Genomic DNA, 11,026 nt, shown 5'->3' with positions numbered 1-11,026 from the left:
AGATGGTTTGTAACAACACAGAGAGCCTAGACAAAGAAAAGAGGAGAAAGAACTATCAGGATAGACTGGGTAAACTCTTGCGACACTCAGGACACTGCGCTCTCACGTTCATCCATTCCTGAAGACATTGAGTGTGGAAGAGATGCTCGCAAGGCGTAACAGCGTAGTTCGAACGAACTCTGTCGCCCGCGACTGGCCCCAAAAGATCGAGTTCTTGTTTCGTCGGCTTGATTGGCACCGTATCCATGCAAATTGAGCATGTCGGCCCAGCTTCGTCCGAGTTACCCTCCTCACGTAGCGAGACTTCGATGTCGAGTAGCTTTGAAGAATAGAGCGGTTGGTGATAATCCCATGATTGGAATTGAGGCAACTCGAGGAAGTCGAGGATCCGTTGTGATAGGAAGAAACGAGGGCCGAGCCTTGGTCGAGATTGTAGTACGAGTACAAGTGCTTGTAGGGACGAGTAGAAGATGAGGGCGTAGATCCAGGCTGAAGGAAGAGTGGTCGGGATTCAGTCGGAGCGTATCCCTTTTTCTCTGAACATTGAGAGACTCACGAGAGGCATCGACGTCGAGGACGTTCTCGCTATACCCGTAGAAGTAAACGGGAAGGACCAATCGAGCGAAAGTCGTGCCAACGATGAATTCGGTCGAGAGAGATTGTCTCGCTGTCCCTCTTTGCACATTGAGGATGATCTGAGGAACTGTGCGAGCGAGAAAACTCATGTCAATCTAAGGGCTGAGGCGACAAACAATCGGCGAGATGAACTTACTCCAATAAGAGTAAACAATCAGCATCAACCACGCTATCCATCCCCATCTGAACACAATCGCGATCGAGGCGAAGAGTCCAAGAAGCATTAAGCCAACTGAATGCCAAAGGGAAGATCGTCAGGATAAAGCCGGGTCATAAATGGAATAAGACTCACGATTGATCCTCTCGCTCGTAGGCACCAAGTTCCAGTTATTACCTTCATCCCTTGCTACGGTTACAGGAGCTGCTACCTCCGCGTCTTCTTCCTCCTCCGTATCTTCTCCTCGGGCTCGTCGTTCCGCAGCTCTCGCCGCCAACTCTTCGCGATTCGTGGTAGGAGTTGCCGGTGGCGGAACCTGAGCTGCTGCGACGTTACGGGTCGGGGTCCGGTTGGGTAGCGGTGTCGCAGCCCGAATCATCGACACGTAGCGCATGCCGAATAGGAGAGAAGAAAGGAGAGCCAAAAAGGAAGGGATAAACAGAGGCAGCGAGGATCGGGTTGTAGCTTTGAATCAAGATATCAGCACCTCTGAGAGCTCGCGAAAAGGGCGGTGGAAACTGTGGACTCACAAGTGACGACGCCCGCGGTCAGTAGCAGAACGAAGGAATATGCGTCAACGATACATCCGATTCCGATACTGGCACTGGCGACGTTGACGATAGTTCCAGGTCTTGTCGCAGTTCTCTCGAGGTGGCGAACGAGAAGAATGACGATCACGAGTTGACCGAATCCGATCAATAGAGCGAAATCTTTCGTTCTTGTCCATAATAGAGGAGTTGGCAAGAAGGTACCGCTTCCTCCGAGAACGATCCCGCAGTTGGTCGACGAGAGAACGTAGCGGAGAGTTTGTGTAGGTGGAGGAGGCAGTGATGATCCCGTTGGTCGAAACAGAGAGGCGTAGAATTCGGAATAGATCGAAGGAGTGTAGCGGGAAGGGAGTGGATCGAGAGCGCCGTAGAAGCGGAAGATACATTGAGGAATAGTAGAATCGAATGAATCGCTGTCGTCTCCTCCTCCTCCTCCGCCAGCCTCGTTTCTCTCTTGCTCGGCGAGGGTCTCGTTCAGGCGGTCAAAATCGTTCTTCAGTCGTCGCTGGGTTTCTTTGAGCATCGATCGACCGATTGCCTGTGCCGTCAAGTTGGCTTCTCTGTATTGTGAGAGCGTCGAATCCGAGGAGTTTGCGTAGAAAGGTAGAGAAACCGTTTCGACGACGTGAGAGCGGACGAAGCTCGGTGTAGCGTAGCCGTATAGCAGACCGGAAGATAGAAGACTGTATCGAACGAAGATCGCGTCAATCTCAGGCGCTCGGATAGAATCGTTGAGGAGAAAAAGGTCCGACTCACTGCGCGGCCTCGATGTCCAGACTAGTTTGCTCTCCCTGAAACTCACCTTCCTCCACGCTAATTGTCAAATCACCTCCCAAGTAGGTCACCGGTCCTTTCTTCTCCCATTCTTCCCAATCGCCTGTTTCTCTCAATTTGAGCAATTGAGAGTCGTCCAACTCCGCGCCGTTCTCCGGGAGAGCGATAACGGGCCCGGTGGCAGAGGTCTGCACTTCACGAAGGTTGAAAAGGGCTTTGTTCGGATATCTTCTCGTTTGGTGTTGGAACGGGAAAGAACCTCGCAACTCGGTGCGATTCCAGGTCGTCGTGATGATTTCGAAGGTCGAGTTAAGAGGGGCCGTCGAGTTCAGAGACGATGTAGAGTTGATAGGCGCAAGGGAGGAGTGATTCGCGATCTGGCGGCTTTCAAGGAGATTCGTCGAGTTTGTCTCGGTGGTCGGAGCTTGCTCGGGAGTCGAGTCGGAGGTGTTTCTCCTCCTCGTCTCGGTCTGCCAAGTTTCGTTGAGACCGAGTTGCTCGAATGTGTAGAGCCTCGATTGCCAACCGCCTTGCACGAATCCCGTCAAGTTCTGTGGGTAAACTCGACCACTGTCCATCGTGCTGCTCCTGTCCATTATTCCTCTCAGTAGCTCCTGTGTGACGATCTTCGGCTCTTCGACCCTTTGCGGATCGAAAGGGGTGACCTTAAGCGCCGTTGTCGAATTCGAACTCGCTGAGGGAAAATAAGTCGAATTCAACCAGCCGTTCTCGTCGATGCTTGACTGATTCGAGGCGCCTAACCACCGTGATAGACCTTCATAACGCGCTTCACGGAGGAGGAGACGGTAGCGGGCGACGGCATAAGGGGATTCAGTCGAGTTGGATGAAGTCGAAGAAGGGGAGGTGAACGTGAGAGGAGAGGAGGCGGAATTGTTGTAGTTGAGGAGGTAGAACATGAGTGATAGGAATAGCTGCGTCCATTGTTACGGTTCAGTCAGTACCAGGTGGAGGGCACGAGAGAGCAAGAGGGGGGAATGAGCGAACGAAATACGAGATGTTAGGTCTCTGTTGAACCTGTACCGGTGCCGCGCCGTTCGGAGGTGGCAGCGTACCCGGAGGTATCAGCCTCGGATCCATCTTCAAGGGTCGATACTTGAGGAGTGAGAGGATTGAAGTCAAGGAGAGTCGCTCGAGTTCTGCTTCTCCCACATCTCCGCGTCACAACTCTTTTCCCCGTGAGTGCTTTTACCTAGCTACAATACTGGCTTGAGGCGTACTAGCAGCAAGCGCGAGAATCCGGAACGGTTCGGATGCTCAATCTCGTTGATCAAGACTTCATCATTTCTGAGCCATTCCAGCATCCCCAGTATCTGCTAGCTCGTGGGACATCGCGCTGACTCAATTGTGACCAACGACAGCACATCCTACTCTCTTCAGCTTCAGCATGAGTGAGCTAAACTTTCTCGATCTTTCTCCTCTCTCTCGCCTTGCTGACCTCCTCTGGTGATCCCGATCTATTAGTCGGTACACTAGCAGGATGGGCTTCTCTCGGATTTGGAGTCAGATGTTACCAACTCGCCATCATGAAGCGAAACATTTTCGAAAGTGAGTTCATCTCCCCTCGTATAACCTCACTTCGCCCCGAATGCTCTACTGACAAGCACTCGAGTAGACTTGAGTGGGCACGTTCTATCAGCGGGTGCGTTCACGGGAATCGGATACTGGGCGATTCAAGCAGAGTAAGCGATTCCTGTCAATTCGTTCTCTTCTCTCGATTCAGCTGACCTCTATCGATCACTCACAGTGCTCGTAACCGAGACTTGATCGCAGAGAAGAAGGAACAACTCCTAAGGATGCGGGAAAAGGACACTCCCCTGGGAGAGGAAACTGCTGAACACCATTGAATGGTTTCTCGACTTGATTGGGCTGCATTGTGATCTTTAGTTTGTCTCGTATGTCCTTCTGCCCCAGCTGTGGGTCTGAGAGATGATCTTCCGGGACGTCGTGCCTGTGGAGCGAGTCGGGGGGGCAGGGATTCTTTCAAGCGAATTCAGCATCTCCCGCTCGAGGGCATTGCGAGACGAAAGCGTGGCGCCAGGCAATGAGACAACAGTTATTCGATTGCGAGAGCATCGAAGTACTACAAGACTCCTTTGCGTCTCGTTCTGGGTTCATCGCCATCGCTATCATGTTCGCCGCCAGAATCCCCTTGCTCTTCGTCATCTGCGTTCTCGAGAACGTGATAGCTGTTGCCAACCTGCTCCGATCGAGGCGGAGTCGGAGTCTGGTCCTCTGTTTTGAACAAGCTTCGCACTTCTTCGAGGCTCAGACCTTTCGTTTCTGTTCATTCGAGAAACCCGGGATCAGGAATCGACGATCGAGGCCAGATGACGGAACAGTGAGTCGAGTACGAACCAGGCAAGAGACAGTACGTGAAGCCCCAGCCTCCGGCGCAGATCGCTGCGAAGAGGGCGAACGCTCCTGAAGGTCCTATGCCTGTACACCCGATGACCGACCACCGAATGAGTGAGTGTTTAGCCCTCCTCACTTGTGCTGGAGACGGAATGTTGCGCTGACCTCGGGAAATGTGAAGAAACGTCGACGAAACGAAAATGTTTCCAGCCCAATTCACCGACGTCGCCAATCCGGTCCCCAATGCCTTCAACTCCGGTACAAACACCTACAATACGAGTGGAAAGATGTCCTTCGTAAGTGAGCGACCCAAGCGGTCAAGACCCTTCAGACAGCGAAAAAGACTGACCTCGGATTGCACGATCCATGGAACGTTCCCTAAGCTGAGCGCATAAGCGCAACAGAACCCAGTCATACCGATCAGACTCAGCACTGCAGCGACTCCTGCGCGTTCTTGTCCTTCTCGAATGAAGCCGAACGAGATCGAAAGCACGAGCATTCCCGAGATCATGCCGATGAGACCTCCTAATAGTAGTCTCCGTCGTCCCGTGTGATCAATCAGTCGAAGTGCGATCAAGGTGCAGACGAAGTTCGAAATGGCGATCAAGAGAGCGAATGTCGCCGGGGAAGAAAGGTGAGTTTGCTGAATGACTTTGGTCGAGCTGTGGAAGCATCTCGTCAGTACTCGAGAGGAGGTAGAAGACGTAGAGATTACTCACTAGTACATAAGACAGTTGAACCCCGTTACTTGTTGAAAGAATTGCAAACCGCAAGCAACCAGCAGAGTTCGTCGGTTCGCTCTATCATCCCAAACCAGTTCCATGTATCGTGCTCGTTCTTTCTCCCACACGAGACTTTTCTCCTTCCAGTCCATACGCCTCAGTCCTGCGAGCCTTTTCGCGCAACGACTGTACCACTTTTCTTCGTCTTCTCCTTCAATTCTCAACCTCTCCGGCTCTACCGAACCGCCTGACTCGGTCATCAACATGTCGACTTCTCGCTGTATCCGATCTGGCGTCCAATTGGGATTCAATCTCCGAATAACTTGTCTCCCTCTGGCGGTTTTGCCGTTTCGGAACAGATGTCGAGGCGATTCGGGTAACGAGAACGAGAGAACGAGTTGTAGAGCCGCTGGAATAATCCCAAATCCGAACATCCATCGCCAGGGCTGAGAAGACGTGAGATGAAGCGCGAGAGCGTCGATCAAATAAGCTAGGACCTGACCTGGGTGGATGAGCAGGGCTGTGGATTAGTAACGAGATCAGGAGGAGGAGAAGAGACAATGTCAGGTACCTCCAGTGATGAGCACGACGAGAGAAGCGACGATTCTACCACGAAATTTCGCTGGAGAAGTGTACGACGCAAGTCAGCTAAAGGTCATCAAACGTGAAGGCTTACAGTGTCGAATGACTCACGAGGGGATAGCTCAGCGAGATACGTCGGTAACACGCACGAGGCCAAGCCGACTCCGAAGCCAACGAGAACTCGACCTGCTCTTCGCGACGATAAAAGGAGTCAGTGAGGTCCGCCGAGGTTCGTTGCGCATATTATTCCACATGTGTAGAAATGACTAACCGAGGATGATCTCTTTGTAGACCTGAGCTGCGGCCATTTCTGCAGCTCCGATCAGAAAGAGAATCGCTGAGATAATGATGACTCCCTTTCTGCCCAATCTTTCACTGTCTGCCAATCTCCCTGCAAATAAACTCGTTAAGAACGCGCCGATCAGAGCCGAAGTAACCAAGAACGATTCTTGCGAGGTTGAGAGAGGGTCGAGCGGAGAAGGATCTTGTGAGAGGGAAAGAAGAGCTCCTGAGACTACTCCTGTGTCGAATCCGCTAATGCTCAGCAGTGAGAGTATGCGTCAGACGACAAGATGGTATGGGAACAAATTCCGAGAAGGAGAAACTGACAAGAGAAGACCTGCATCGTGCGAAGAAAGAAAAGTTGAATGAGATGAACATTCCATGGAGAGGCTCGGAGGGCGCGCAAGCCTGACTCACCACCTATTCCAGCTACCACAGCTATCCGCACGAGGTCTGGAGTCACTCGTTGCTCATCGTCTTCCTGTCCGAACTCGAGATCTTCTTCTCCGCCTTCTGATGACCCTCTCGAGATGCCGGCGGTGAATGCAGGCGGTGCATATACGTTTGGTCTAGTCGGTTGGCTATCCGGGACGTTACTGAACGCAGCGAAAGCAGGAGAATCGGAAGAGGTGGGGAGAATCGAAGAGTTCGATTCCATCCAAGTGAGGGCCTGGCTCCGCTAGAAATCGATCTCTAGACGGTCAGGATCGGGTTCCTTCAGCCGAGGTCGTACAAACTTGAACGAGGCGAGGAGGAGCGAATCAGAATTGTCGAGAGCGAGGAACTAGGCGGAGGTCGAGTTTTCCTCTACGGATGAAATTCTGGCAAAAACAAACAAATCGAGAAAGCGAAAAAAACTGAACGATCCGACTCGTAACGAACCGAACTACTCTTGACTCTCTTCTCTTCACTTCACTCCACTACTTTTCGCCACTTTCAACTCGACTTCCTTTCGAGTCTTCTCTTCGCTCTCACTCTCACCCTCAACTCACAAACTCTTAAACTCAATACAATGTCTGGACGTGGAAAAGGAGGAAAAGGACTCGGAAAGGGAGGAGCCAAGCGTCACCGAAAAATCGTGAGCTTCACTTCGCGCGCACTCTTCGCAACTGACTCTTTACTGACTATTGTCTCGTTCGATCTAGTTGCGTGACAACATTCAAGGTATCACGAAGCCTGCGATCCGTCGTCTCGCTCGTCGTGGAGGAGTCAAACGTATCTCTGGTTTGATTTACGAAGAAACTCGTGGTGTACTCAAGATCTTCCTCGAGAGTGAGCTCATCTCTCCTCTCTTCTGTCTCGTGTGAGTGTCGATACTGACTCGTTCATCGTGCGGCAGACATCATCCGTGACTCTGTTACCTACACTGAACACGCGAAACGCAAGACTGTTACTTCTCTCGATGTCGTCTACGCTCTCAAACGTGCTGGCAAGACCTGTGAGTTAGATCTATTGCTCTGAGGTTTTAAACGTGAACTGACTAAGCATTTGATTTGTCCACAGTGTACGGTTTCGGAAACTAGATTTTCGTCGTCGTTTTCTCCTCTCTTCGCTTTTCTCTCTCGAGGCACTATGTTCTCCCCCTTCGTTACTTGTAGCTCTCTCACCACTGTTGATACTACCTACCCTTTGCACTCCTCTTCTGGAAACGAAATACTTCTCTCCTCTCTTTCAACTTCGATCTCTCACTTTTGCCCGAAAGAGACTGCTCGAGACTGCGAGACAGCAACCTCTCTGCACGATGATGAACGGCGAAGCCCGCGAGAACACGAATGATTGCAACTGTGGCATTTTGGAAGAAACAAAACAACAGAAAGCTCGACGACTATTCCTCATCACTCTCGACTACCATTCTTCTCCTAACTCCTTGACTCGCAGCTGCTTCTTCCCCTTCGTTCTCGTCCGTACTCGCACTGTATTCCCGTTGTTTGCGAGACGAACGATCTTTGCGTCTTCATTCGAAGAGCTTTGTTCGCTGATCCATTTCTTTACTTCCTTCAGCCGATACTCGCCCGTCGCTGAACGAACGACGAAAAGACTGCCTACACACATGCCTGCAATACGTTCGGCAGGCCCTACAATGAGTCGTTCTCCTAGCAACAGCGAAGGATGCCGCCGAGCTCGGTTCAGTATCTCGTGCGTTTTCGCGCGAACGACCGAAAATGCCCTATCGCATGTGAGGCTCACAACAGCAATCTCTCAACAGGACTCACAGCGTACAGAGCGAGCGTTACTGAGGCTTAGTATGGATATTTACACTTTACGAGCAGACGGAACACAAAGAGGAATGACTGCGATACAATCGAGCTGAATCCATCGATATAGACAAGTTCTTCGAGCTTCTATCTAAAGTCCACCGATCGAGATGAGCTTGATGTTTTGCCAATCTTGAAGACCGTATTTTGATCCTTCACGACCGAAACCAGATTCTTTGATACCCCCGAACGGAATTGCGGCCTGAGAGATCGCTCCAGTGTTCGCACCGACCTGAGGTAGACAAGGGATAGATCAACGTCAAGGTCTCGCACAGAGAGTACTAAAGGAATGAAAAAGAAACGCACCATTCCAACCTCGAGAGCAGCGGCGACTCGGTGTAGTCGCGAGATGTTCTCAGTGAAGAAGTATCCGGCAAGTCCGACTTCAGTGTCGTTCGCTCGAGCGATGACTTCCTCCTCGGTCTTGAATCGGTATAAAGCGGCGAGAGGACCTGCGACCGAGAGACAGACTATCAGCTCCGATCCTCGCGTCAACAACGGCCCCGATCACCGAGACGACGTACCGAAAGTCTCTTCGTTATCGATGGCGCAAGAGTTGACCTCGGTAAGAACGGTCGGTTCGTAGAAGTATCCAGGAAGATCGACTTTTTTTCCACCGATGACAACCTTGGCACCATTCTTGACGGCATCCTCAACGTGCGAGTGCACCTTATCGACCGCGGCTTGGTGAATCAAAGGACCGTGAGTGATTCCTTCCCCGGTTCCCTCTCCAACCTTGAAGTTTCGGACTGCTTCGGCGAGTTTCGTGGTGAAGGCTTCGTAGACTCCGTCTTGCACGTAGACCCGGTTAGCGCAGACGCTGAGAGGTGAGATAAAGTAATCAGTACCCAGACAAAATCGCTTGAAGAGAGAAGTCTCAGTTCTGACCAAGTTTGTCCAGATTGACTGCGACAGATGCGAGCAATGGTCAGCACATCGGCCGAGTAAAGAGCGGGAGATTTCAACTCGACTCACCGGAACTTGCAAGCGATAACACCAGCGACGGCCTTGTCGAGATCAGCATCGTCAAACACGATAAAAGGAGCGTTTCCTCCCAATTCGAACGAGAGCTTCTTCAACGTCGAAGCAGATTGACTCATGAGAATCTTTCCGACTCGAGTAGAACCGGTGAACGAGATCTTGTGGATCAGAGGGTTCTCGCACATTTCTTTTCCGACGTCGGCGGTGTGTTTCGAGGTCGTGATCACGTTGATGACTCCGTCAGGGACGCCAGCTTGTCGACAGATGTCGGCCATGGCGAGTACAGAGTAAGGGGTTTCGGCGGGAGCTTTGAGCTGGATTGCGACCGCGAACGAATTATCAGTTTTTCGAATCGGGGAGATGCGAGATCAGGCGAAGACTCGACATACAACCACAGTGTTTCCAGCCGCGAGGGCTGCAGCGACCTTACGAGTGACCATGGCGTTGGGGAACTGTCAAAGTGTCGGAACAGTGAGCGATACTGCCGAGAACTAAGTCTAGTCGCAAAGCAGAAGAAGGAAAGCTCACGTTCCAAGGGGTAACTGAGGGACAGACGAACGAATTCAGGGCCCGCTCAATCGATGAGTTCAGAGAAGGAACCACCCACTGATACCGCAGACACCAATAGGTTGTTTGATGGTGGTGTTTTGAACTCCCTTCGTTGCAGAAGGAATTACATCTCCGTAATTGCGAACAGCTTCTCCCGCGAACCAACTACGTATGGAGAACTCCCACTGTCAGCATCCGTACGAGCAGCGACCTGTTGCCGCTTACGAAGCGGAACTCACGAGAAGTAGCTGGCTGGAGAATGAAATGAAGATGAAGTCAGCTCGGTGTCGAGTAGCGATAAGGACGGTCTGTCAGCTCACCTCCGTATGTGATCTCTCCTCGTGCGTCTGCTAGAGGTTTACCGTTCTCGGCGGTAATGATCTGATCGGCAAGGAGGAACAGTCAGCAAAATCCGCATGTTTCTTGCGAATTGACCGTTTCTCACCTGAGCGAGATCTTCATGGTTCTCAGTCGTAAGCCTAGACTCGAGGTGTTCTTGAGATCAGCACCTTCGACTCGTAGACAGCATAGAACTTGGTGAGACGTACTGGAAGATTTTGGTCAAAATGGCCGCCCGCTCAGTTTCGCTAGTTTTTCGCCACGACTTCAATGCCTCGTGGGCGTGTTTGACCGCTTGCTTGACATCCTCTACGCCCATATCGGGGAGAGTCCCCATGACTTTTCCCGTTCCAGGATCTGCAGAAGAGAACAGGAAGATGTTGCGGGGCCGAGGGAAGGGAGAAACGTCAGCGGTTCCTTCCTTTGACTATGAGCGAATGAGGGGTGACTGACTGATTACTTCAAAGGTATCTGTAGCGGTACCGCTTGTCCATTGTCCGTTCAGCAATCCGGAAGTCAGCCAGAGTTTGTCATTCTTGAGCTGCGCAAGAGCGAATTAGAGTCAGCTTCCCCGTGTGCTAAGGGGTAGCAAGTGAGCATACCTGGGGAGAAGAAGGCGCTGCTGAGGTGGAAGCTGATCGGGACATGGTGTTGAAGACAGCCGAAGGAGAGATGAAACGACTTTGGGCAGCGATTGAAGGGCGAGAGATTCGACTAGACGAAAGGCGAGCAGTACTGGCGATGCTTCGGAGCATAGGAACCTGTCGGGAAAGTGGTGGGGAGAGCGAGAGAGGGAGAACCACTCGAAGTCATTTTTGGATTTCACCA

At 51.7% G+C, this 11,026-nt stretch overlaps 5 protein-coding genes across 5 annotated transcripts; 2 read left to right on the top strand and 3 right to left on the bottom strand.

Moving 5' to 3' along the window:
* Nucleotides 1–55: 55 nt before the first annotated feature.
* On the bottom strand, nucleotides 56–3,213 carry JCM6883_001557 (uncharacterized protein; the record flags this gene model as incomplete). The annotated part of the gene is made up of 7 exons (XM_076629151.1): nucleotides 56–489; nucleotides 557–703; nucleotides 773–868; nucleotides 929–1,258; nucleotides 1,324–2,024; nucleotides 2,098–3,047; nucleotides 3,121–3,213. 7 exons carry the CDS (start codon nucleotides 3,211–3,213, stop codon nucleotides 56–58), a joined length of 2,751 nt encoding a protein of 916 aa, XP_076490798.1.
* Nucleotides 3,214–3,520: 307 nt separating this feature from the next.
* On the top strand, nucleotides 3,521–3,980 carry JCM6883_001556 (uncharacterized protein; the record flags this gene model as incomplete). Its single annotated transcript, XM_076629150.1, has 4 exons — nucleotides 3,521–3,524; nucleotides 3,598–3,681; nucleotides 3,749–3,815; nucleotides 3,881–3,980. 4 exons carry the CDS (start codon nucleotides 3,521–3,523, stop codon nucleotides 3,978–3,980), a joined length of 255 nt encoding a protein of 84 aa, XP_076490797.1.
* Nucleotides 3,981–4,216: 236 nt separating this feature from the next.
* JCM6883_001555 (uncharacterized protein) lies at nucleotides 4,217–6,732 on the bottom strand (the record flags this gene model as incomplete). The annotated part of the gene is made up of 10 exons (XM_076629149.1): nucleotides 4,217–4,416; nucleotides 4,492–4,572; nucleotides 4,654–4,756; nucleotides 4,838–5,150; nucleotides 5,208–5,712; nucleotides 5,782–5,832; nucleotides 5,904–5,978; nucleotides 6,064–6,326; nucleotides 6,402–6,411; nucleotides 6,492–6,732. The coding sequence occupies 10 exons, from the start codon at nucleotides 6,730–6,732 to the stop codon at nucleotides 4,217–4,219; spliced, it is 1,842 nt and encodes a 613-aa protein (XP_076490796.1).
* A 354-nt stretch (nucleotides 6,733–7,086) lies between these two features.
* Nucleotides 7,087–7,597, top strand: JCM6883_001554 (histone H4; the record flags this gene model as incomplete). The annotated part of the gene is made up of 4 exons (XM_076629148.1): nucleotides 7,087–7,152; nucleotides 7,220–7,346; nucleotides 7,414–7,512; nucleotides 7,578–7,597. The coding sequence occupies 4 exons, from the start codon at nucleotides 7,087–7,089 to the stop codon at nucleotides 7,595–7,597; spliced, it is 312 nt and encodes a 103-aa protein (XP_076490795.1).
* Nucleotides 7,598–8,420: 823 nt separating this feature from the next.
* UGA2 (succinate-semialdehyde dehydrogenase (NAD(P)(+))) lies at nucleotides 8,421–10,845 on the bottom strand (the record flags this gene model as incomplete). Its single annotated transcript, XM_076629147.1, has 14 exons — nucleotides 8,421–8,561; nucleotides 8,636–8,781; nucleotides 8,854–9,149; nucleotides 9,218–9,235; nucleotides 9,305–9,624; nucleotides 9,700–9,762; nucleotides 9,839–9,852; nucleotides 9,918–10,024; nucleotides 10,099–10,111; nucleotides 10,180–10,240; nucleotides 10,305–10,338; nucleotides 10,408–10,555; nucleotides 10,652–10,739; nucleotides 10,801–10,845. 14 exons carry the CDS (start codon nucleotides 10,843–10,845, stop codon nucleotides 8,421–8,423), a joined length of 1,494 nt encoding a protein of 497 aa, XP_076490794.1.
* Nucleotides 10,846–11,026: the final 181 nt, after the last annotated feature.

Source organism: Sporobolomyces salmoneus (genome assembly GCF_050403485.1).
Source record: "Sporobolomyces salmoneus JCM6883 DNA, S_salmoneus_JCM6883_v1_ctg4, whole genome shotgun sequence".
NCBI lineage: Eukaryota > Fungi > Basidiomycota > Microbotryomycetes > Sporidiobolales > Sporidiobolaceae > Sporobolomyces > Sporobolomyces salmoneus.
The sequence above is the reverse complement of the archived record's forward strand: the minus strand, read 5'-3'. Positions and strand labels throughout refer to the sequence as shown.